Genomic DNA, 13,374 nt, shown 5'->3' with positions numbered 1-13,374 from the left:
GGCATCACCGACTCAATGGACATGAATTTGAGTGATCTCCGGGGGCTGGTGATGGACAGGGAGGCCTGGCGTGTTGTAGTTCATGGGGTCACAAGCAGTCAGACATGACTGAGCGACTGAACTGACTGAACTGGGCAGTTGTTATATACGTAATAATAGGGTTTATAGTTCTTAACTAAAAGCTGACACATTTATTAACACAAAATGAAGCAATGCATAGACCATTTGTTGCCTTTTCTTTTGAATGTGATTGACACATACAACATACATTAGAATGCTGATTTTTAAAAAAATTTGAAAAATATATTCAGGTTGTTTAAAGTTTTTCTGTGATTGATCAAAAGAAATCCTTTGAATCTTTTTAATATCTGCACATAATATACCTCTTGTCTTGGTGATTTATAGGGAGAGTATGACAATAGGCCAGTTTTATACTGCAGAAAAGCTGAAATGAATGCTTACCGTTGTTTTCTGCCAGTTTTACAACTGACTCTTTAGATGTTTCAGTAAAGCCTTTAGCTTTCCTTCAGTTTGGGATATTTACATTTTGCTGTTCTCAAACTTTATCTTTGATGATTCAGTTGTTCCTACTGAGTTATCATTCAAAAAATTAATTCTTCAGAATGTCACATTTGTCAAGTGATGTTGCTAATTGCATGCAAGCTCAAAAGGAATTACTGATCAGTTTGGATAGTTTTGGAACCAGTGTAAGAATGAGGTACACAGTTTAGCACACAGACACAGAAGTAAGTAGGCAGGAAGAACAAGGAGCCCTGCTAACATCATTTGCTGAACATCCACTGAATGTCTCTCAGGAGGACCCACAGTGTTCTGGGTGCTTGGCGGATATAGTGGGGGTAGATGAACAAATATTTAATATGCACAACAGTAAGCGGAAAATGAAAGAGGTTATGGGATAAAGTGGTTAAGGAGATGCTGCTGTCTATTTCATTACTGGCTTAAACATAATATGCATCAGTTCAATCTTTCAAAATTAATATAATTAGAGATCTACTAGAAATCGAGGTAGTAGGAAAAACTCTTCACAGAAAATGTGCTATGTCATGTAGAGGAACATATTGTTGGCACAAAAAGACAGAAAACAACAGTAATTTTAACTGAGACCACAGAGGCTGAAATTATAGTTAGTGCTTTGGAATATATGAAATTTGTCACACAGAAAAATCCTAAAACATGAACTCCAACAGTATCTGTTTTATGGCTGAAAATTAGTAATGTGAATTTCTAGCAATACACACTCTGAAACCATTTTCTTTTGGAACTCTGTTTAAGATTTATTTTACCAAAAAAAAAAAAAAAAAAAAAAAACCACCCCAACTATTAGGCTACATCATAACAAGCACGACCTTTGCCAATGACATGTTTAACGATCAAGCCAGACCTACAGTTTCCTGAAGTTCCTAGGGGCTCTGTTTTCCTGCCCCTTCCCCTGGTGCTCTGACACCTGCTCTCCATCAGGGGAGGTGACTCCTGGCAGAGACCCTGGACTCAGGGACGCTAGGCTGTAATCACAGTTGCCATCACTACTAGGGGCAGCAAAAGACCACACTGCTCTGTCCTTGAACTTGGCTTCTCTGAGATTGTGTCTAAGAGTGAAAATTATCCTGCACTTCCTGAGTATCTTTCAAAAGCAACCTGATCAAAGGTGCCCCAGAAAGCAGAAGTCAGCTCTCAAAAGTCACCATCTTCACTGCATAGTGGCAAGGCTCTTATACATTTTCAAACAGAATGTATCTTCTGAGAGTCCTAAAAAAAAGTCTTACCTACAGTTGTTCCTCAGTATCCAAGGGGGATTGGTTCCAAGACCCCTGCCCATGGGATCAGGCAGTACTGTAGGATCTATTGAAAATAAATCCACCTATAAGTGAACCCACACAGTTCAAACCCAAAGAGTTCAAGGGTCAATTGAGCCTCTATGAGACTACACGCTAACATGCAAAGGAATTGATGATTGAGAACTGTTGGATGAAAAATATAAAACAGGGAAACTGATGAGAGAATTGCTAGGTATAGCAAGATACAAGATGCAGTTAAGGAGAAGTGGCCAGGAGTAATGAAACCAAACTAAGAAAAGGAGAATCCTCCTGGGAATATTTTGTTTCTTACTGAAATCTTTTAAAATCACTCTGTTTCTGTTGCTATGTTGTGTTCAGTCACTACGTCGTGACTGACTTTTTTTGTGATGCAGTGGAGTGCAGCACACCAGACTTCCCTGTCCTTCACCATCTTCCGGAGTTTGCTCAAATTCATGGCCATTGAGTCAGTGATGCCATCCAGCCATCTCATCTTCTGTTGCCCCCTTCTCCTCCTGCCTTCAATCTTTCGCAGCATCAGGGTTTTTTCAGTGAGTTGGCTCTTCGCATTGGGTGGCCAAAGTATTAGAGCTTCAGCTTCAGCATCAGTCCTTCCAATGAATATTCAGGGTTGATTTCCTTTAGGATTGACTGTTTTGATCTCCTTGCAGTCCAAGGGACTCTTAAGGGTGTTCTCTAGCACCACAACTCGAAAGCATCAATTCTTCAGCGCTCAGCCTTCTTTATGGTTCAACTCTCACATCCGTACACGACTACTGGAAAACCATAGCTTTTATGATATGGACCTTTGTCAGCAAAGTGATGTCTCTGCTTTTTAATACTTAATGGCACATTAAAGAGATGCTGGGCACTTTACAACAGTGGTGGCAACAAGGGTGAAGTGCTTTAGAACCCCAAGAACTTCTATTGGGTTTCCTCTTCTAGGCATAATAAACAGAGACATGTGTAGGTGGAGAAAAAACCATATAAAATAAAAGTTGCCTTTCAAAAAAAAAAAACTTTGCAAGTACACCCTAAGTAAAGTCAGCATATTTACTTAACAAACACAACTTCAGAACAATTTCCTTATCTCTTTCTTCCAACTAGATTGCTGTCCTGGGCTCCCACTTATCTAGAAATTCGGGAGCACCTCCTGCTCAGTTAAACAACAATCAGTTACAGAATGAGTTCCTTCTAAGTCTGACTGCCAGGAAGTATTAGCATTTTGTCTTCATTCAAAATGTGCCCCAGTCAGAATTTATTCTAAAGTAAAGGCATAAGGTGGGCTTCCCAGGTGGCTCAGTGTTAAAAACCCACCTGCCAAGCAGGAGATGTGGGTTCAATCCATTCAGGAAGATCCCCTGGAGAAGGAAATAGCAACCCACTCCAGTATTCTTGCCTAGGAAATTCCATGGACAGCAAAGCCTGGTGAGTTATAGTGCATGGGGCTGCAAAGAGTGAATACAACTGAGCGATTGAGCACTCACGCACACACATGTATTTACACATATGACATATATGACACGTAGATGAGTGATGCATATAATACTGGAGCTTCAGTAGGATGAGCAGTGTGTGGATTTAACTCAGCGCTCATCTGTGAGCTCTGTCAATTTTGGATGCAAAGAGGAATCACTTGGTGTTAGCTGAATGGTTATAATGACTCCACAAAGGACAGCCCGATTCCAAGTTTTATAAATAATGCTACTCATAAACAAAGCATACACACAAATCAGTTTGAATTTCAATATACAGCTGCAATGAGCAGAATATTTGTCTAGCTGTGTTTCACAAGAAGCTGCTTATAAATATTTCCTTTGGGACCATTCTGTGGTACTTTCAGAAAAATCAGAAAACATACAAAGAAAGAAACAACAAACGGAATGTTACTACATTTCTGCCACAAAGAAAGAAGCATTTTCCTTACGAAGGAGTGACAGCCACGTGGAAGTGGAAAAGAGGCATCTGTTGAACCAGAGTGTGGTCCGAGAGACACAGTGTCAATAGATGGAAAAATTTCCAACTTCTATTAGAAAAGGAAATACCCACACACTACTGGAGTGGGGCCCAGCACCCCATTTTAGCAAGCCCTCCAGGTAATTCTGCTGTTATTGTTGTCCAGTCACTCAGTCGTGTCCGAATCTTCGAGACCCCACAGACTGTAACCGACCAGGCTCCTCTGTCTGTGGGCTCTTCCAGGTAAGAATACCGGAGTGAGGAGCCATTTCCTACTCCGGGAAATCGAGTAGTTGGGCTTTCTGAACCAGGGATCAAACCCAGGTCTCCTGCATTGCAGGCGGATTCTTTCACTGCTGAGCCACCAGGGAAGCCCAAAGTGATACAATTACCAACCACTAAATGAAGTGTGCGCTGCAGTCCACGGGGTCGCTGAGAATCGGACACGACTGAGCGACTTCACTTTCACTTTTCACTTTCATGCATTGGAGAAGGAAATGGCAACCCACTCCAGTGTTCTTGCCTGGAGAATCCCAGCGACGGGGGAGCCTGGTGGGCTGCCGTCTATGGGGTCGCACAGAGTCGGACAAGACTGAAGTGACTTAGCGGCAGCAGCAAATGAAATGTGGGTGGGGTGATTTCATAACTCGGCAACATCCACATTGTGAAAGAGAAGTTGCACTACAGAGTTCTGCCAGAGGGGGAGCTGTTCTATTCACTAGTGTCCCCGTTAGCTGTTTTCTTCATTTAGTGTTTCATCACTCACTAACCTTCAAAGGAAGAAATTCTTCTCACATTCGGCTGCTGTTTAGCTCAGAGCTAGGTATCCTGAGTGCACCCGTTTGAACAGACATTGGAATCAGTCTGCTAAGGGAGAAAAGCTTTCATCTTTAATAAGGAGTGGCAGATCCAAGGCAAGAAAGTCATCAGAGGATAACGAGAGTCCAGAAAACTCAGGAGGTGGGACCAAGCTCCGCCCACCTTCCTTATTTCCATGAAGTTGCCGTGGCAACAATGATGCACCTGAAGGTAGGGACCAGCATTGCCGGGAGGGCAGCATGACCCTCTGTGGACCCCTCATTCTCCAGTGCACTCCCATTCTCACTTTCAATCTGCCACCTTTCTTTCATGTCTAAAACCTTGTAAATTTAGATGATACTGCAGAATAACTATTATCATAACTTTGTTTTCCGTGGTTTCATAGTGGAGTTGTGTTTGTGCAGAGTCCAGAGAGAAAAGACTTCAAAAATCTAGGCATAAGGAGGAGAGGGTGGGGGAAAGATGGATTGGGAGTATGAGATTAGGATGCAAGCTATTTTATAGAGAATAGATAAAGAACAAGTTCCTACTGAATGGCACAGGGAACTATATTCAACATCTTATAATAAACCATAATGGAAGAGAATATGAAAGAGAATATATATGTACATATATACATATATATGTGTACAGCTGAATCACTACTATACAGCAGATATTAACACAAGATTATTAATCATTTTTCCTTTTTTAAAAAAAACTTTATTGATGTGGACCATTTTTAAAGTCTTCATTGAATTCATTATAATATTGCCTCTGTTTAATGCTTTGGTTTTTTGACTGTGAAGCATGTGGGGTCTCGGCTCCCTGACCAGGGATTGATCCTGTGCCACCTGCATTGGAAATGTCCCAGGGAAGTCCCTCAACTATATATCAATAAAATAAATATTTTAAAAATCTAGGCATAATGAAGATTTCTAGGAATATAATGTGAACCACCGATTTATACCTGTGGACTTTTCCCATCTTTATAAGTAATGATCAGGGTCTCAAAGTAAATGGAGAACAATTAAAAGTTTAAGATGCTCCAAAAAAAAATCATCTATAAAGGAAGGAAGCAGTGGGGAGAAGGCAGAGCTTTAACTGAGGTTTCAAAACGGAGAAACTCTGTCCCCCAAAGGCACTCATGTTCCTCGGAGACTGATTCTCCCCACCCAAGTGCGTTAAACTGGTTTGGGAGGTAGAATCTGAAGATGACTGCATCAGGGCCCCTGACTCAGGCACCAAGGTCACTCCAAGTCATATGATAAAATAGGAGAATTTGGAGAGGGCTGTCACCATGTGGAATTCCAATCTAATTTCTCCAGTTTGTTCCACTGAAGCTGGGCAATGCTATACATATTCTCCTAAAGATACCAGTTGTTAACAGCTTTAATTATTACAGGTAAAGAGTCCATCTTTTTACATTTTTCTCCTTGAGATAATCACACTTGAACTAGGAGTAAGTAAAGTCACATTTTCTGGGAAGACTTTCCCAAACAAACTATAAATTACAGCTCCCTGCCTAAACTCCCCTTTTACTTCCTGTTTCTTTTCTTCTGTGATACATTTTTTCATTCCAAAATTATATATTTTAGTATTTATTTGATTTATTTTCTCTCTCCCCCACTTAGAACATCAGAGGTTTTTGTTTAGCCGACTGTTGTACCCAAGGTAGCTAGAAGAGTTAGTGACACAGGGCAGACTCTGAATGATTTGTCAAAAGAATAAATAAGTGAATATTCCACAAGGTGGTATTTCCTAGATTCAAAATGCTGACTCATCCATGCTGGAAAGTAAAGCATGAAATCCAACAGTGATATGGGATGTGGAGCAGGATTTTTCATACACAGGCCCTCAAATCTCAACTACCTCCATCAACCTGGACAACTACCTAGAATGAGGGGGAGATTCCAGAAGCCAATGAGGAGAGCTCTCACCATCTCAGGCTACTTTATTGTTCCAATTATTTTTTTTTTAATTTTTATTTTTGCTTTATTTTACTTTACAATACTGTATTGGTTTTGCCATACATTGACATGAATCCACCACGGGTGTACATGCGTTCCCAAACATGAACCCCCCTCCCACCTCCCTCCCCATAACATCTCTCTGGGTCATCACCATGCACCAGCCCCAAGCATCCTGCATCCTGCATCGGACATAGACTGGCGATTCGATTCTTACATGATAGTATACATGTTTCAATGCCATTCTCCCAAATCATCCCACCCTCTCCCTCTCCCTCTGAGTCCAAAAGTCCGTGATACATATCTGTGTCTTTTTTGCTGTCTTGCATACAGGGTCATCATTGCCATCTTTCTAAATTCCATATATATGTGTTAGTATACTGTATTGGTGTTTTTCTTTCTGGCTTACTTCACTCTATATAATCAGCTCCAGTTTCATCCATCTCATCAGAACTGATTCAAATGTATTCTTTTTAACGGCTGAGTAATACTCCATTGTGTATATGTACCACAGCTTTCTTATCCATTCATCTGCTGATGGACATCTAGGTTGCTTCCATGTCCTGGCTATTATAAACAGTGCTGCGATGAACATTGGGGTACATGTGTCTCTTTCAATTCTGGTTTCCTCGGTGTGTATGCCCAGCAGTGGGATTGCTGGATCATAAGGCAGTTCTATTTGCAATTTTTAAAGGAATCTCCACACTGTTCTCCATAGTGGCTGTACTAGTTTGCATTCCCACCAACAGTGTAAGAGGGTTCCCTTTTCTCCACACCCTCTCCAGCATTTATTGCTTGCAGATTTTTGGATCACAGACATTCTGACTGGTGTGAAGTGGTACCTCATTGTGGTTTTGATTTGCATTTCTCTAATAATGAATCTCAGGCTACTTTAGTGAACTTTCTCACAGAATGGAATTGAAAGGCAGAACCAGATCACCGAGGGATTACAGCCATGTATATCCGACTCTTTCTGACTCCATGGACTGTAGCCTGCCAGGCTCCTCTGTCCCTGGAATTCTCCAGGCAAGAAATACTGGAGTGGGTTGCCATGTCCTCCTCAGGGAATCTTCCTGACCCAGGGATTGAACCCGCATCTCCTGCGTCTCCATAATTGCAGGCAGATTCTTTACCAATGAGCCACTGGGGAACCCTATTACAACCTAAAGACCCCTAATTGGACTCAGTACCAAAATAGTTCCAATATGGTGCCTATCTGGAAATGCTAGAATGCTGACATAAACACACACCCTACAAAGCTATGTATCATCACAAAACCAATGCAAAATGCTGAGCCTGTCTGCCAGGAACACTAATTCTTCAAGAGATTAGCTTCCTAGCTCTATGAAAACATGGATAATTAGAGCATCATGTTTATTATGCTGTAGCTAGCAAAGCACACATTTATTATAATGCAGTTTTCCCCCCTTGGGGCTCCAGTACAAATATAGACATTACACTTTGGACTGGATCATGAAGGCACGGAGCCTCAGTCTGAGCGGTTAAGCAGGGGATGCCTGGCAGAACCAGATCACAGCCTTGCCATGGGTGAACGGCTCTGCCTTTCTGCCAGGCTTCGCTGTCACCTCCGGGTGCCATGAGGCTCACCTTCACTTTCAGCTCACAGTCATAATCAGTGTGATGAAAAGGTACATGCAAGATGATCATCTCATTTCTCACGGATGTCACTAAAAAAACCAGAGCCTAATAGAGCTAAGCCGAGCAGAGATCACGATAGAAAGCATCACACCAGGGGCTTTAACCAAAGAACAGATGCCAGAGACAGAAGAACGTGTCCATGGGGGCTCACAAGTAAATTCTAAATGACAGAGAGTTTCCCCAGACATGCAGAGGTGAGGTATATTAAGTTCCTGCCTCATTACTGTCATCTGAGAGGACAGGGTGGTCATGATGACACTTGGCAGGAAGTGCAGCACCTGGGGCTCATCCAGACTTCCAAGGGGGAGTGTGATTGTGCAGCTGAGAGCAGCATCTCCCCCAGGAAGGTGGGCAGCGATGCACATGCCCAGCGGTCCAGAGTCTGGCCATTTTCCTTCAATCTGTCTGTTCCTCTGCAATCAGACCAGGCACCATCTGAGCAGGGTGTTGGGAGAAAAAACACCATCAGCCAGTCATTAACTTCACATCATCTCCATGTCAGTGCATCTTAAACTACATGGTGGGTGCTTTTATTCCTGTATTGCTTTACTCAGGAAAAAAGGTATTACACCACCTACTCTGTGGACTGTGTTGATGGTTCAGTGCTAAAGAATCCACTTGCCAATGCAAGGAAAATGGGTTCAGTCCCTGAGTTGGGAAGATATCCTACAGAAGGGAAAGGCTACCCACTCCAGTATTCTTGCCTGGAGAATCCCATGGGGAGCCTGGAAGGCTATAGCCCATGGGGTCACAGAGAGCCTGACATGACCAAGTGACTGAGCACACACACGTGCACCTACTCTGCATCAATCAGTGGGCTGGGGGTGCAGAAGCTCAAGATGCCTGTCCTTGAAGAGCCCGAGATTGCTGGGAAACTGATGTGTGATAACCTTCTTACAGTACATGGTGAGAGTGCTGCCACTGTGATTGAAAAATTAAAAATAAAAGACCCAGTGGCAGGGCTCTATAACAACCTAGAGGGGTGGGAAAGGATGGGAGCGGGGAGGGAGGTTCCAGAGGGAGGGGACATATATACACTGATGGCTAATTCATGTTGAAGTCAAACCAATATTGTAGAAATCAAACCAATATTGTAAAGCAGTTATCCTTCACTTAAAAATAAATAAATAAATAAAAAAGATCAATGGCCTGGGGGGTGCAAGGAGGGAGCAACCAAGGCTATTTTAAGTAAGGAAAGAAATAACATATGAAAGAAGCATGGACAGAATTCATATGATGCTTTGAGGAGAGATACATAAGGACCACAGTATGAGATATGTTAGATTGAGTATGGTGACTGAAAACAGAAAGAGATGGAAAGACAAAAGGCACTTATTGTTCATAATCACCCAATATTTATGACTTAGTAAAGGGACATGAAGAACTGTCAGGTGTCTGGTGAGCCGTGCGTGTGGATAGGGGGTTGGTTACTGCAGCTCACATTTCAGAGGCATCTCCTGTACAAGAGTAACTGGTTCCCTTCAACATGCCTAATCATTCCTTCCCCCCATTTCATTGCTCAGTTCTTTCCAGTATTGTTCCATTTGTTTGCAGTCCTAAATTCTGTGACTTTATTGTAGTTGATGCAGTTAATAAAAGCAAATTTGTGAGTGCAATGTCATCAGAGCAGGCCTACAGCCAAGCCAGGTGAAACCTGGACTGGCTGCTGCTAGAACTTGTAGAGGAAGCTTCTAGCATCATGACCAAGGTACTGAGAGATTTGTTTGCTTCATGTGAAAACATCAAGAGCTCAGCTTGATGGTTCTGACTCCAGTGCTTGTTCTGTACATGACTTATAAATCTTATTATCCCTCCAGCCAGTGCTGAAAGTGTAAAAGGATGTGTCTACTTTATAGTAGGAGACAGGAAGGGCTTGCCTGGTGGCTCAGTGATAAAGAATCCACCTGCAATGCAGGAAACAAAGGGGACTGAGTTCGATCCCTGGGTAGGGAAGATCCCCTGGAGGAGGGCATGGCAAACCACTCCAGTATTCTTGCCTGGAGAATCCCATGGACCGAGGAGCCTGGCAGGCTACCGTCCATGGGTCGCAAAGAGTCGGACGTGACTGAAGCAACTTAGCACTCAAGCAGAAGGTAGAAAGGAGGTACATGGAGGTAAGATTTGTCTAGAATAATTTGAAGTTCAACTACCGAAGGTCTTAGTGGGTTTTGGGTAATGATTTTTTCCTTTTAAATTAAAGACACTTCAAGGTGATCATATAAGAATCCCACTCTCAGTGCATCCTGATTTGCCTTCTTGAATAGGAGAGAAAAGGGTTGAATTACAGGAACAGGCCAGGGATTGCACTCAACCCCAGGTAGCCTGTCGGAGTGTGTTTAGTTGTGTGTGATAAAGAACTAGGTTAGACCTGCTGGTCTAGCAGAATGTCTCACTATCAGACAGTCCTGATTCTAATTCTTTCACTGCCGCTATGACTTTGGTCAAATCACTCAGCTTCTACATACCTTGTTTTTCTTATCTGCAAAGTGGAAAGACAGTATCTACCATTTGGGGGAATAAAATGATAAAAAGTGTAGGCACTCTATCTATGAGTTACTGACTGTTTGTTCCTGAAGTATGCTGAACAATCAGTGTACAAACTAGAAAGTTTTTGGTTGCAAATAACAGAAAAGCCAACTCAAACTGGTGTAGACCACATGGAATGTACTGGCCCCATAACTGAAAAATTAAGATGGTCAGCCTTCATGGATGTTATCATCTTTCGACTAGGATGGTCACCAGGAGCTTGTTATTGCCATCCCTTAGGTCTGCCTTCAATAGGGCCTAAGTACCCTTTTATTATAAGATGCTCCAGGAGAATGAGCTTTGGGAGAGAGAGAAAGGGAGAGCGAGAGAGGTATCAGTACGTCAATATCACTCAAACAATATGGATGCTACAGAGGAAGAGTGACGGTGTAGATTAGATGCCAGGGAGGCAACCAAAAGTTCACTGCAGGAACAGTAACACTGGCATCATAGAGCCCTTATGGGAACTTTCCACGTTACGTTTATTCTATGAAAAATATTTACATGTATTCATATATCTATATATACACATTATACAGAGAGAGAGAGATGAGATATGGAGAGAGAGATGTTAGTCCAAGGAGAAGGAGGAGAAGCCATAGGTGCAGTTCCATAACCTCTTGGACGAGAAGTGTGGGATTCAGGAAGGGTCTTTATCTTGCCTTTAGAATCCATTTGATTTAATCCAGTTGTTTTCTTCTTTTCATAAAATCACACAGATAGATATAATGGCCAAGAAAGAATAGATTTATTTTCCTCACTAACACATGAACACATACATACTACCACCACCACCACCAAAAATCCCTTTGTTAAATCCTTCATAAATAAGCAATTTCATATTGCTATCATCATGTGAAGTCTCAGACTCAGCAAGAATCCTGAGGATTCATTATACTCTTGACATTTCCAAAGCAGTTTCATACTTGAAGCATGAACACTTCTGACTAATGTTTATTATTGGATCCTGGCTGGATCGGAGAGGTACACATATGAATACATCTTCTAAAACATGAGTTCTTAACCTGTCCATAGCATTTGCCAAAAAGAAAATATTCTTCACATTTGAAATATAGGAAAGAAAACTGAGGGTCAGTGAATTAAATCCCAAATACACAGTAAATGATCTGCTAACTATATAGGGATTGTGTACCCTGAAATGTTCAGAAGAGTCACAGATTCAAAAACCTTACGTTGCTGTTTCAAATGGGATAGTATATCACCACTGTTATTTTGTAAAGATACTATTTGGTCAAATGTACACGTGTGCTCATGCTCAGCATGTCCAACTCATTGTGATCCCACGGACTCTATCTCACCAGGCTCCTCTGTCCGTGGGATTATCCAAACAAGAATGCTGGAGTGGGTTGCCATTTCCTCCTCCAGGGGATCTTCCTGACCCAGGGACTGACCTGGTGTCTCTTGTGTCTCCTGCACTGAAGGCAGATTCTTTACCAACTGCGCCACCTGGGAAGCCCATGAACACACATTATAAGGAAAGGGTTTATGAAATTCTCTACTGCAGTTAGACAGGAACAAATGCTCTTGTAATTGTTGTCTATTGTGTTACATACTGACTCTTGAAGATGTTACGGGAGAGATTGCTTTGTGGAGATTGTACTTCGGACATCTGAGTTTACTTTATCCACCATACTGTGTACACTTTATAACTGTTGATATTTTCCTTTTCCTTTGCCACTGGAAGCTATGACCACACAATCAGGCATGTGACTACACTGTAAGGAAAAATGGCAGAAAAAAATCTGAGCTTGGTGCTGTTTTCTTTTCCTACTCATGTCCTCTCTCCAACTAAATAGTCCAACAAATATTTCAACCAAATATTCCAACAAATTCATGTCCTCTCTCCAACCAAATATTCCAACAAATATCACAACAAATTCATGTAGTGATAATACCAATATTTTTAGGAGATGTGTCAAATCCCTTTTGGAATGAAGTAAAATGTACAAGAATAAAGAAGAAAATATGGGTTGGAAGATAGACTAAATATAACTTTCAATTATTTATATGGTCAAGATGGAGGAGCTCTTCCAATGAAGATATTTTTGACTTTTGATATAAATCCCTCTGTGTGCGTGCTGTGTGTTAAGTCACTTCAGTCGTGTCCAACTCTGTGCGACCCCGTGGACCATCACCCTCTGTCCATAGGAGTCTCCAGGCAAGAACACTGGGGTGGGTTGTCATGCCCTCCTCCAGGGGATCTTCCCAACCCAGGGGTCGAAGCCGCGTCTCTTCTGTCTCCTGCATTGGCAGGCAGGCTCTTTACCACTCGTGCCACCTGGGGAGCCCATGAATCCCTCTGCTGCTGCTGCTGCTGCTGCGTCGCATCAGTCGTATCCAACTCTGTGCGACCCCATAGACGGCAGCCCACCAGGCTCCCCCATCCCTGGGATTCTCCAGGCAAGAACACTGGAGTGGGTTGCCATTTCCTTCTCCAATGCATGAAAGTCAAAAGTGAAAAGTGAAAGTGAAGTCTCTCAGTCGTGTCCAACTCTTAGCAACCCCATGGACTGCAGCCCACCAGGCTCCTCCGTCCATGGGATAAATCCCTCTAACTAGCATCAAATCCCAGCCCATTCCAAAGAGGAGCAAGTGGCAGGTGTACCAAGCAGAAAAGGAGGGGATCACCC

At 42.4% G+C, this 13,374-nt stretch overlaps 1 protein-coding gene across 1 annotated transcript in view; it reads right to left on the bottom strand.

Annotated features, from left to right (window-relative positions):
* The window catches only part of NKAIN3 (sodium/potassium transporting ATPase interacting 3), a 280,229-nt gene extending 271,667 nt beyond the window's left edge, over nt 1-8,562 (bottom strand). Inside the window, exon 1 of the mRNA XM_052651570.1 lies at nt 8,422-8,562. Coding sequence (XP_052507530.1) covers nt 8,422-8,562 — 141 coding nt within the window. The remainder of the gene's footprint in view (nt 1-8,421) is intronic.
* Nucleotides 8,563-13,374: the final 4,812 nt, after the last annotated feature.

The sequence above is a fragment of the Budorcas taxicolor genome, chromosome 14, assembly GCF_023091745.1.
Source record: "Budorcas taxicolor isolate Tak-1 chromosome 14, Takin1.1, whole genome shotgun sequence".
Classification (NCBI taxonomy): Eukaryota; Metazoa; Chordata; class Mammalia; order Artiodactyla; family Bovidae; genus Budorcas; species Budorcas taxicolor.
Note: the sequence above shows the minus strand (reverse complement) of the source record. Positions and strands in the feature narration are given on the sequence as shown.